At 35.9% G+C, this 13,113-nt stretch overlaps 1 protein-coding gene across 6 annotated transcripts in view; it reads left to right on the top strand.

Annotated features, from left to right (window-relative positions):
- The window catches only part of KANSL1L (KAT8 regulatory NSL complex subunit 1 like), a 136,525-nt gene extending 123,857 nt beyond the window's left edge, over positions 1–12,668 (top strand). For 5 of the 6 annotated variants that reach the window (XM_013063776.2, XM_013063779.2, XM_013063778.2 and 2 more), the window contains 8 exons: positions 1,146–1,274; positions 2,901–2,975; positions 4,053–4,171; positions 4,940–5,064; positions 7,008–7,059; positions 8,306–8,418; positions 10,027–10,195; positions 11,026–12,668. In XM_013063776.2, coding sequence (XP_012919230.1) covers positions 1,146–1,274; positions 2,901–2,975; positions 4,053–4,171; positions 4,940–5,064; positions 7,008–7,059; positions 8,306–8,418; positions 10,027–10,195; positions 11,026–11,256 — 1,013 coding nt within the window. In that variant the 3' untranslated portion in view covers positions 11,257–12,668. The remainder of the gene's footprint in view (positions 1–1,145; positions 1,275–2,900; positions 2,976–4,052; positions 4,172–4,939; positions 5,065–7,007; positions 7,060–8,305; positions 8,419–10,026; positions 10,196–11,025) is intronic. The other variant, XM_013063780.2, reaches the window with a different exon arrangement.
- Positions 12,669–13,113: the final 445 nt, after the last annotated feature.

Here is a 13,113-nt window from a genome sequence, read left to right as displayed (position 1 = left end):
GAGGAGTTGGCATGTGTAGTTACCCTATCAGATAACTATCCATCTAGGTAATTGTCCTGCACCATTTCCCTTTCCTCCAGGTCTAGAGCACCTCTGATGATCCTATTTTTGTGGCAGCACTTTCCCACATGCTTTTTTGCACTGCTCTTCAAATTCCGTATGATGTCTTTCAGAGATTCCACACAAATTCTGCTTTACTTACAAGTTCCCTTTTGTGGCTTGCTAATGGGGATGTATATATGAAGATCTAGACATGTCTATGTATAAATTTCTATTATTTATAGACTGCTTTGTCATCTTGAGATCAGAATCCCAGTTATTGTTAGTAGGCCATCCGTCCCCACCCCCCACCCCAGTGTTGGTGAGATTTGGCACTTCAGCCTGCATTTCTTTTTCATCTCTAAACCCTTCAAAAATGAAGCCAATTTGGTTATTAAGCCAGCACTGGAAATACGGGGTTCAGATAGGCAATAATAATAAAACTACATTTATTGAATACTTACCATGTCAGATATCCTTCTAATGACTATTACAGGGATTAACTCATTTAACCCTCATTAAGCCCATGACAGCTGTTCTAACTCCTATTTTACAGATAAGGCAACTGAGGCACAGAGCTATTATATTAAGTGACATAAAAGTTTGAGAATACCAGTGTTTTAAAAAGTGAAAGAATGGTGCTGGGTACTATCAGTTTGATGAAATCTGGTTCTTGCTCAAGAGGCCCCTATTTATTGTGATTTTGTAGAATCTTTATCCTGAATTATTTCCAGATTTAAGGGGGAGGGGGAGCTAATTAGGGGTTCAGATATATATTCAGATTATATTCAGCCAAGATTTACAGACTGGAACCAACCAAAGATTCTGTAATTGAGAAGACTTTGGAAAAGGTCACCTTTCCTTTTCATCCACTTCAAGTAATGGAGCAACTATAGGAAATTGGATACTTCTTGAAGATGTTTTTAAGGAACCTTATTATTGGTATTTTCAGTTTAGGAACATTCCATTTTGATATATAAGTCTCTCTCTCTCGTTATATTTATTTTGAACTGGTGAATTAATGTTCTGCAATGTTTTAAGTAAAAACATTAACATGTTCATTATGTGTTAAGGAAAAGTTCACATTTCCTTTCTATTTGTTTTAGTACATAATACTTCTCTGAATCAATGGAGAAATGGATATTCTCCTACTTGCAAGCCTCAAATAAGGTCAGAATCTTCTGCACAGTTGTTCCAGGGAAGAAAGAAGAGACACTTGAGTGAAACAGCATTAGGTAGGTTAAAATGAAGACATATGCACTAGTATTAAAAACTGAAAATAAATTATCTTCAAAGAACCTCTGCTTCATGGAAATTTATAATCCAGAATAGTCCCTATTATACAAAATATCCATGGTCCTATGAATGCTAAACAACATATTCATGTAGTCAATTCAGAATTATTTGTGGACTGGGCATCCATCTACTTAATGACAGGGATTTCCTTCCTATATTCCCTAACTTGGGTTATCTTCTCCTGACTGTCCACACTGCCAGCATCGTGTTCTGGACTCAAAATATGTCAGTAGAGTTGCCTTACAACCATATCTTGTACTTACATGGATGCCATGTTCACTGTCTGTTCACTGAAGCTCCCTTAGGAACCTATAGTTCCAAGATGACCAACAGGTATCTTTGAAACTAGAACTCTTCTAGTAATACAAAGTGGGGTTTGTTGGAGGGATTTAGGACTATCAGTTTCCAGAGTTATTGCAAATAATGATTAAAAAATAAAACTTACCAGAAAATATACATTTTAAATGGCAACATATTTACACTTTGTTCCTGTTCATTGTTCCAATAGACAGAACACTATATACATTAGTCAAGTGTTCCCCAGATGTAGTATGTCAGTATACCGAATATTTAGAAACTGCATTCAAGATGTACTGGACTGTAATTATACTTAATGGATTTAACATATTTATCACTAATATCTCTAGAACTGCCACCGTATCAGCCCATGTCACCACCTGATAATCACTAACAGATAAGCTAGTATGGTGCAAAATTAAACTCCTAGACGCAAGCAGAGATTGCATTGTGCTTTTTAGTGCCATAATCTTAGAGACAACCAAGACACCTTAGCTTTTGAAGAACTTATATACATGTACAGATCTTCCTCTCTTGACTTAGGACATGGTGACATTCCAATAAGCCCATGATAACTTGAAAATACCTTGAGTCAAAAAAGTATTTAATAACACTAACCTACCACCCATAGCTTAGCCTCAAATGGGCTGAGAACACTTACATTAACCTAAGTTGGGCAAAATAATCTAACACAAGGCTTATTTTAAAATAAAGCACAGGGGGCTCCTGGGTGGCTCAGTGGGTTAAAGCCTCTGCCTTCAGCACAGGTCATGGAATTGATCCCAGGGTCCTGGAATTGAGCCCCCCATCGGGCTCTCTGCTCAGCGCGGAGCCTGCTTCCTTCCTCCTCTCTTCTCTCTCTGCCTGCCTCTCTGCCTACTTGTGATCTCTGCCTATCAAATAAATAAATAGAATCTTTAAAAAATATATATATATATATAAAATAAATAAAATAAAGCACTGAAGGGCACCTGGGTGTTTCAGTTGGCTAAGCAGCTGCCTTTAGCTCAGGTCCTCATTGGGATTGAGCCCCGCATTGGGGCTCCCTGCTTGGTGGAGAGTCGCTTCTCCCTCACCCTCTCCCTGTCACTCTGCCTACTTGTGCTATTTCTGTCATATAAATAAAATAAAAAATAACAGTAATGTGTTGAATATCCCATGTTAATTTATTGACTACTGTACTGAAACAGTATGACTTGTTGTATGGGTAGAGAATGGTTGCAAGTGTACTGATTATTTATCTTCATGATCACATGGCTGACTGGAAGTTGTGGCTTGTTGCTGCTGCCCAGCAGAAGTATCCTGTTGCATAATGCTAGCCCAGAAAAAGGTCAAAATTCAAGGTATGATTTCGACTAGACGCCCTGTCACTTTTGGACCATCATAAAGTTGAAAAATCCTAAGCTGAACCATTGTAAACTGAGGGCTGTATATGTATCAACACACAGAAGATACTTGTCTCTCTTAATAAAACCCACTATGAATTCACATTACCTAAGATATAAAATGTTTCACTTGAATTGATCTAACTTCAAGTTTGATGGAAATACAGGAAGAGAAATAGTAAGATGCTATACTACAAGAGCTAACTAGATAACTCCCTAATATGCAGAACACCTTAACAAATGTCGTGAAAAACAAACTCTTCCAGACTGCAAGAAACCTAAAAGACAATAACCAATTTCAGTATATGGATCCTGATTTGAAGAATCTACTAACCATAAAGGACAGTTTTTAGCAACTAGAGAAATGTAAATATGGACTGGGTATTAGATTTTACACTACATAGGAAAATGCTTTTTAAGTACAGAAGTAAAATAAGGGTGGTAAAGTGAATAAATAAATACATATTCACAAATAGGGGATCAAAATAAATGGAAAAAGGAAACATGGAAGAAACAGAAAATACCAAGAATAGCCACAAAGTTCTAATCAATATCCTGAGCGAAAAAGAGAAATTCCATCTATAAAATAAGGACAGTATAAATGAGTGACAGACCAAGAACTTTCAGTAGAAAAAGTCTCAAGTAGAATGGTCTGAAGATCAAGTTAAGGATATCTCCCAGAAATCAGAACAAAAAGTCAAAGATAAAAGAAAAGTAGAGAAAATTAAGGGCTAAGTCTTTGGAGGTTAACTTCCAAATAATAAGCATTACAGAAAACATGAACAGAATAAAGAGAAGGGATGAGATTTTTAAAAATGAGATGTACTGGATAAAAACTTGCCAGGGCCCCTGAAAGTGGAAATAATTGTGACAGAACTGTGGGTAAGATTTCTTTTTCATTTCCTTAAATTTCTGATACATAAATTTTAAAAAAGAAAATCAAACATAAGGAATTATGTTACCTAAGCAGGAAAGTAATTTTAATACCTATTTAATGTTAATGTATAACATTATCCATGGTTCTTTCCATGTCAGGAGAAAGAACCAGATTTGAAGAATTCGCTTTTCAACGCACAGAACCAGGATCCCATAGCAATTTTACTGCTGTTACTAATGTCAATGTTATATCAAGAACCCAGAATTCATCATCACAAGTAGGTTTTTTTGCATATTGAACTCTAAAACTGCTTTATAGACTTAAAACCGGCTGATAAACTAGAATATTTTGTTAATCTGTAAACAACAGCCTTACTTTGCTAGCACATATTGGCTTATTTAGGAATATCTTATTAGGTAACGATAAATTTGATTAAACTTTTTTTTTTTAAACTAGTGAGCTAATTACTCAGTAATCCTTGATTATGGCATTTTATTTTCTTGTGTGAAAAACTATTATTAACTGTTCCTACTCCTTACCATGAAGCTTAGTAAAAATCCAGCACTCATATTGTTCTTGTGCTTTTATCATCTGGTCAGAGAACACAGGTTAAAAGGCAAAAGGATTTACAAAAAACTGTAAAGCTCAAGGACCAGGAACACATACATGAAAATTATAAAAATGATCTTTGCTAAGTTAACACACCCAAGTATTCTCACAGTCTTTCCTAATAAGGAAGTGTGTTTGTTAAACGGTCATTTTCTTGATATTTAGGGGACTTTATGGTAACCTTCTTTGATAAGAACTTTGAAACTTAAGGTATTCGTATTTTTATGGTCTTATAAATAAGTTTATATGTATGCAGACACAAATGTACACTGCATACCTGACAGAAGGAACTGTGTTGTTTTATACAAGATAGGCAGTGTTCTTGTTTTTGTTAACATTTTATACTCAGGCCTATCATAACATATTTATCAAACACTTATAGTATGCCTCATGAGAAGAGGGCGTCTTATAAAACTACTGTGACCCTACTTTGCAGAATACTGCACGACGGAGACTGAGAAGTGAGAGCTCTTACGACATAGATAATATTGTGATTCCCATGTCATTAGTTGCCCCAGCTAAGTTAGAGAAACTCCAATATAAGGAAATACTTACTCCAAGGTATGTATACTTACATCTTTCTATTTTCTTTCTTCCTTTTCTTGAATAAACTTAAATTTTCAGACTGAAGTTAAAATTTTAATTAATTAAAGGAAGATGCTCCTCTCTCCCTTCTTCCACTTGTAAAACCATGGAGGGAAAATGGTGAAAAAAACCTTTATATTACTCATGCTGAAAAAAAAGTGCCATATATTATCACTTTGTCAATTTTTATGAAGAACTAGGAATTCCTAAGACTGACTGACTCTGCACTCTTAAGTCTTTTATATAGTAATATTTAGTTATTATATTTATATATATATATATATATATATATATATATAAAATATGGCACAAAAAGGTACTTTAGGGATGTAAATAAGTATAACAAGAAGTAATCCTTGATCTTTAAAATGGAGTTTTGCACAAGATTGCAAAAGCGTTCAAAGAAAGTAACTACCTTTGCAAGGAATATTCACATTATAAGACGGTAAGACTTGTCAAAACAACAAAAATTATGATTTTGAGGTATTGTTGCCAAGTCAGCAACAGATTAGTAGGAAGATCTGGGAAGACGTCATGAAGAATAGTTTATTCACACAGGGAAACCGCAGAAAGGTACACAGACAAGTGTGCAAGGCTAAACGGGAGATAGATTTTGTGTAGCGTGATGAAGTTATGGCTAGAAAAGAAATCAGTACCAGATTATAGAGGTCCCAGAATGCCACACACAGATCTGCTTCCTACTGGCACTGAAGTTAGTCAGTTGTTTTTTTTTTTTTTTTTTAAAGATTTTATTTATTTATTTGACAGAGAGAAATCACAAGTAGCTGGAGAGGCAGGCAGAGAGAGAGGAGGAAGCAGGCTCCCTGCTGAGCAGCGAGCCCGATGCGGGACTCGATCCCAGGACCCTGAGATCACGACCTGAGCCGAAGGCAGCGGCTTAACCCACTGAGCCACCCAGGCGCCCATCAGTTGTTTTTTTTAAGCAACAATAAAAGTAGTTTTTTAAGAACGTGAATTTGGCAGCAGGAAGTAGAAGAGTTTGAAAACAGAGATAAAAGCTCACTGACAACTACAGTAATTCCTACCATCTCTATTCTAGCTGATTTTCAAATTTCCTTATCCCTAATTACTTTGAGGTACTAAGAGCTCTTAAGAGGTGCCTGGGTGGCTCAGTTGGTAAAGGGACTGCTTTCAGCTCAGGTTATGATCCTGCAGTCCCGGGATCGAGTCCTGCATTGGACTCCCTGCTGGGCAGGCAATCTGCTTCTCCCTCTGCCCCTGCCCCTTCTCATGCTCTCTTTCTCTCTCTCAAATAAAGAAAATCTTTTTAAAAATTTTTAAAAAGCTCTTAATACTGTACAAGGTATATGAGAAATCCTACAGAGAACCTGTTGAGACCTTCTACATAAAAGAAGTAACATTTGTGGTTATGATGTTCTGCAGCAATGATGTTTTTCAATGTACTTTGGAAGGCTGGAGCTGGCTGGTTGGGTTGGTTGGTTAAATACAAAGGAATTCTGTGGTTCAGTAGTTAAACCTGAGAGACCATGACGGGTGTCTTCACACAAATTGGCAAATGCTCAAGTCAGAGCTCTCTTCCCCCCAACCTCCCCAACCCACATACTCCATACTCCAACCCCCCCCCCCAAATGTCCTCCCGCCTCCCTGCCAAGCCACTGTAGCACCAGCTACTGACTGAATTCAAAATTGGTACATTCTTAGGTATAGAATGCAGCTATGCAGAAGAGACCGTTTACTCTAAGGCCAAAAGTCTCACCTTCTCATCTTTTTTTTCATAACACAAATTGTTCTCTTTAAAAAGAAAAAGTATGAAAATACAACCATTTGAATTAATGGAAGCCCCGAGAAAAGAAAACATTACTTCATTGGCTGTGCTTAGAGAATATAATTGCTACTCTTAGCTAACAAAAGCTGAAATTGGTTTGTATCTTCAACAGCTGGAGGATGGCTGTTCTTCAGCCTTTGGAAGAATACCATGTAGGTGAAGAGGTAAGTTTCCTTTCACTTATGGATAATTGCACTTTATATATTATGAAGCCTGCTTAAATTTGGTATTTGAGGAACTAAAGTGAAATATATAAGCTCCTTAACATATACTGATTTTAACATATACTGATATTTTTTCACTTATGAAAACAAAATTCTTCATTAAGGATATTAGTTTCATAAGGAAAACGTTTTTGTGCAAATTTGCAAAGACAATTTATGAAGAAATGTAGTAAAAACACAAATCATTTGCTTACATAAATTGCTGAAATACTGAATTTACATAAATATCTATATTCATTCCCAGTATTAGTCATATTTTCCTGCATGAAGAGATATAGTCTTAATATTTAAGCCTACAATACCACATTCAAAACGTTGGGAGCAAACGGCTTTTGATTTTGGAAACCTTTGGACTTGAGAAAGTAATGTGAACATGATAGATACATCACATAAGACATAGAGGGAGTTTAGAATAGATTGTTTCTCAGAAAATAGTTCTAGAATTTGGCCAGATCAGGCTATGTCACCGAATGAATTAGGAACACTTACTGTTTCAGAGTTCAAGAACTGCAGGAAAGGGACGGAGAGCCTGTATGGGTAAAACTTCCATTAAGACAAGAACAATTTCATGGAAAAATACCAAATAACTAGACTAATTTGAAGGTGATATTCTGCAGTAGCAATATAATATAAGGCATTTTCTGTCATAATCTTTCTAGGCCCACGGACTCTGTTTTACAACCTCCAGTAATAACTTTTTAATGCCCTCCCTCCTTTAACGTGCTCTTCTCTAGTTTAAAAGGAGCCTAGCCAGGAAACCCAGATTCTTAAACTACTGTCACTGAAGTCTTAGAATTCCAGATAAATCATTAGTTAAATGAATTTTATCTCCTCAGTTTTACTTTTCTTTGCTATTAACATTCCTAGAACAGTATATTCCATAAAGGGCAATCAATATAAACCTTTGAATGAATTAAGCATTAAGAATTTTTTAACGCAAAGCACTGTGAACCTATCTGTAATCTAGATAAGTCTACAAAATGACAGATTAGGGAAAAAGTTCTCAAAGAAAAAACAAAAAGTTAACTCCCTCTATTTTGGAATTTGACACTCATAACACTTGTTCTCTGAATTTAGATTTACTTTATAATTTTCTTCCTACTTTGTTCTCTTGATGAGGAATTGACACCTGTTCTCATATTTCAAAATGTTTCTGATAAAAGAAAAACTTTATTTCTAATTCCAGGTAGAAGATCTTTCTGATGAAGTCTTCTCCCTAAGACACAAAAAATATGAAGAGAGAGAGCAAGCCAGATGGTCACTATGGGAACAAAGCAAGTGGCATAGGAGAAACAGCAGGCAGGTGTTATCAATTTACAACCCCAAACCATGAAATCCATGTAGAATCAACAAAAATTCTGCATGACTAATGAGAGATACCTCTCAAAATGAAGAATAACATCCGTTATTTTTTACTAGAAGCAAAACACGGCATTTACTGAGTACATTTAAAATATATTTGGCTAATTACAGTGATGAGATGCATTTCTATATTTTCCTCCACTATTTCCTCATGTTTATTGTTAGCCTGAGGAATAGATTTAACTCCTCAAATAATGTGGAAATCCTCCCTAGATAAAGTAGGTCCTTTCAGTATACTCTAACAGCAGACCTAACACTAGGGATTAGAATCTGGGTGATCTAGTTTAACATAATAACCACTTAAAAAACACGTTCTTAAAAAAATTTTCTCAAGAAACATATCTAGTCTAAAAAGCAGATGGTCTAAAATACTTTGAAAATATGACTTTGGGGGGAAAGAAAACCCTAAAAACATAATTAGTAATTATATATTTGAGAAAGTCCATGGTATTTTATATTTACATTTGATTGTGTTTTAATATAGCCAAAACACACAGAGCAAGATCATGTTCAAGTCTGGTAGTCCACTAAATTTAGTGTGGGACTCATTTACTTAGTGCAGGTGACCCCTGAACACAGGTTTGAACTTTATGAACTATATGGGTCCACTTATACATGGACTTTTTATAGTACAGTCCTATAAATGTGTAACATTTCCTTTTTTCTAGCTTACTTTACTGTAAGAATATAGTATATAATAAATATAACATACAAAATATGTGAATTGCTTGTTTACATTATCGGTAAGGCTTCCTGGAGAAGAGTAGTAGGCTATTAGTAGTTACATTTGGGGAGAATCAAAAGTTACATGCAATTTTTGACTGCATAGCAGGTTTGGTGCTAACCCCTGTGTTATTCAAGGGTCAGCTGTATTTTTCTTTGCCTTTTTTTTTTTTTCTTTTTAAAGACTTTATTTTTAAGTAATCTCCCCAAACCCAACTTGGGGCTACAACTCACAACCCGGAGATCAAGAGTCACAAGCTAGACCGATTGAGCTAGGCACCCCTCAGCTGTTGTTTTTAAAACACATTTCTCTGTTTAGGTCTCAAAATACTAGATTTGTATTAGATCCTTACTCTAAGAGCTGTTTTCTCACACACACACACACACACACACACACACACACGAGACTCAGTTCTCAACTTTCTCCACATTCCAAAGATACAACTTTCTGGAAGTAAAGAGGAAAATGTGAATCAAGTCCTACAGGGATGACATTGTAACAGAGAATTCTCTGGGAACTCAGCAAGACTGTAGAAGTCAAGTAACTCTCCATTCTCATTTAAAAACAAAATAATAACAACAAACCCCAAACTCAAACCCACTACTACAATTTGGCAAATTCATAGAGTATTATTTCTAAGATGCTGTTTAAGTCTTTGAGGTAACATCAGCACGATCAGCAGATGAATTTTTAAAAATCTTCTGAGCAGGACTGTTTAAAGAAAAGCTACGAAATTCAATTGATTTAGTAACACCTTGGGGTTGTTCATAAAATGTTAAGACCTGAAGAAGTAACAAATATTTTCTTGATTTTCTTGCTAGAGCCTACAGTAAAAATGTGGAAGGACAGGACTTGCTTTTGAAAGAATACCCTAGTGACTTCAGTGGCGGCCAGCACTGTGCTGCTGGAAGTCCTGCTGAGCTCTCTTCAGAGAGCCAGGATCTTGGTGCACAGGGCTCACCTTCGTTAAATGAAAGTCAAGAAATCAAGGTAAGTGGAATATATACAACTAGTTAAACCTCCTTTTAAATGCCTTTTAATTTTTTAAAAGGCTGTGTGTGTAGAAAGTGCTTGTTGCAAATTATTATGTAAGAAATCAGAGGGTATGTATTCAAGTGTTCTAGTTCCGTCACTAATACATACTTTATCTTTTCCTTAAAGTGTAAGTATCTAATTTCACATACTCGCTTCCCTGAAGCGAGAATTCTATCCAAGCTTCACTACAAAACCAACCTATTAGAGAGAGCAGCACCTTGTCTGTGACACAGTAAATGCTAGCTGCTATTTCTCTTCTTTTTCTAAGAGATTTTTACCTGTCTCCCCATAGATCCAGTTCTTACCTCACAGGGAGTGTTTTTCTAACACAGCCTCTATATGTTTTTGCACCGTTCTTCATAAGGAGGTATTGGAAAAGAACAAGATCTAGAATGGAGATCAGAAACTGTAGAAAGTTTGGGGAAGGTAGAGTCAATACGGTGTCTGTAATAATTATGGGCCAAAAATGAAGACATGAAAGTAGGGAATCAAAACACACTTGAAAGGGGCTTTCTGAACATACTCCGATGCTGAAAATGAAAACTGATGCCCTACAACAGTGTCTCCTCTTTGTGGAAGGGCACAGTGAAAACCTAATTCCCAAAGGTCTTTAAGCAATTCCCAGTAACGACCCATTTGAGTTGCTAGATACTCAGGTCGAAATGAGTTTGCATTTATGCGCTAAAGAACAAAACAGGAATTACAAAATTGACATTTAAGGATCATTTGATACGTGAATTTAAACAAATCAGTTGAAACTTAACTGAAAATGTTCTCTCTCTCAGTCTTTGTGGTGGGAACGACGGACTTTTCCGCTGAAGGACGAAGACACAGAAGCCTTACTATGCCAGGATGAAAAGAAGGATCACAGTGAAAGTTTGAGCCCAGCCTCCCGTGGTGAAACCTTCTGTCCCAGTGCCCCAGAGAACAGTCACCATCCAAAAAGGCAGGCAGACGAAATGGAAGAGTACAAACCTTTCGGTCTAGGACTTACTCATATTAAAAAAAATAGGTGACAGGGAACAGGTTTAAAAAAGTATGTACGTGAATGGAAAACAGGGGGAAAAAAAAAGCCCTGCTTTCCATCCCCCACCCCTTCAGTCACAGTTCCAGAGTAAGAGCATGTACTGCATGTATTAATCTTTGATGCTGTTATAAAACAGGCAAGGTAGGTCTTTTTCCTTCTTGAACCACAGGAATAACTAGCTTTTCACCTACAAGACAAGTGCTAGTCTTTTGTGTTTATGATGCAAATCACAAGCACCAAAAAATTAACTGCTGCAATCTGTTGTTAAATCACATTACTGGGTAAATGACTTTTCAAAGACTTTTCTGTGTGTGTGTGTGTGTACACACACACATACATATACACCTGTGCATCAAACGACAACTCTTTCCTGTACATTTCTATGTAATTTCTAGGGTGATTCATTAAAATTACTTCAGAAATATATTATACACATATGTGTGTATAGCGTATACATACCTATATACACAATCATTTTTAAAAACACTCGCAGTGACCACTCCACTTGAAAATGCATGTATGAACTACCCCATGAAATGTAAGCTGTACCCTAAACAAAGCACAGGTTCCAGTGATAATAGGTATCTAAAAGTCTTGGCTATGGGGAGATAATTTTTTAAAAAACACGTTTAACCAATAGAAGTTATTTATGGAAATTTCTATACAAGATAACACAATATGCCTTTATCTAAAATCACTGTTATCTGTTAGACTAAGGGTTACTTTCCATTCGCTCCTAACAGATGAAGGAAGACAAAGTAGAGTTAAATATTGGTCTCTTTGAAAACCTGAATTTTATCTATTTTATGTATCTCATGGAGAGAAGACACCAACTTAAAATAAGCAACAGGAAAGTCCTATCAGTATATAACAGTATAAAAAACTGTTGTATTTCTAGTTAATTTGGTTATTCCTTACTCTAGCTCACTCAATTCAAATAAGCATCTATTCTTACTTGTATCTTAGAGTGAGAAAATTTTTCAAAGGATAACGCTTCAATACTGAATACAGGAGGGTACATTAAGGAAAGTTCCTTTTGAAGCTAACACATAACTTTCTCTATGTAAAAGCTGAGGCAATTTCTCTCATATTAAAAAAAAAGGTTATTCAAGTTATACTACCCATAGAACTGACAATCCTGGCCATCTGGCCTAGTCGGGGGGGGATTTGACACTAAGTTTTTTGTTAGGGATTGGAAATTATACTAGTCCCTTTAAGGAAGGAAAAAAATGCAAATTCAATACTGACAAATTTTTGCTGTAGTTTTACTGTACATTTATTTTTAAAAAAGGAAACAAAAGCCAGACAAACCCAAGTTGTCTAGGCAAATAAGCTCAAATCTTTGTCATGTCCGACATTATAATCTTCTATGTAAGTTTTTTAATTAAAGTTATTTCTATATGCCTCGTGTGGTCTGATTTGATTAAACGCCACCTATTCACGGCACAAACCTTTCCTAAGTCAAAATAAAAGGACAAATTTTTATCTTGTAGGATAGAAAACACCAAGGAAGCTCTCATGTGGAAGCGTTCATGTTCTCATTTTTCAAACCTTATTTCTTAAAACTCATAGTAGCCTAAAGAAGTTTAATGACACTAGTTTACTGTTTACTTCCTGCCATACGTATTATATAGCAAGAGTACTGGCAAGAATGAAGTAACAGATAACACATTTGTGGTCAAAGTATAATCTGGGACACAGTTTTAAGTATTTAGTGTACGGATTAACTCTGTACCTTGTCATCTTTTGGCCTACCTCGTCTTTGCTGGATTAATATAATATATATCCTTGGGGTCAAATCCATAGTATCCAGAATATCCTCAGCCATCTGGTTCTGCTTTAGCGT

The sequence above is a fragment of the Mustela putorius genome, unplaced genomic scaffold (genome assembly GCF_011764305.1).
Source record: "Mustela putorius furo isolate JIRA1106 unplaced genomic scaffold, ASM1176430v1.1 tig00000275_pilon_pilon_pilon, whole genome shotgun sequence".
NCBI lineage: Eukaryota > Metazoa > Chordata > Mammalia > Carnivora > Mustelidae > Mustela > Mustela putorius.
The sequence above is the reverse complement of the archived record's forward strand: the minus strand, read 5'-3'. Positions and strand labels throughout refer to the sequence as shown.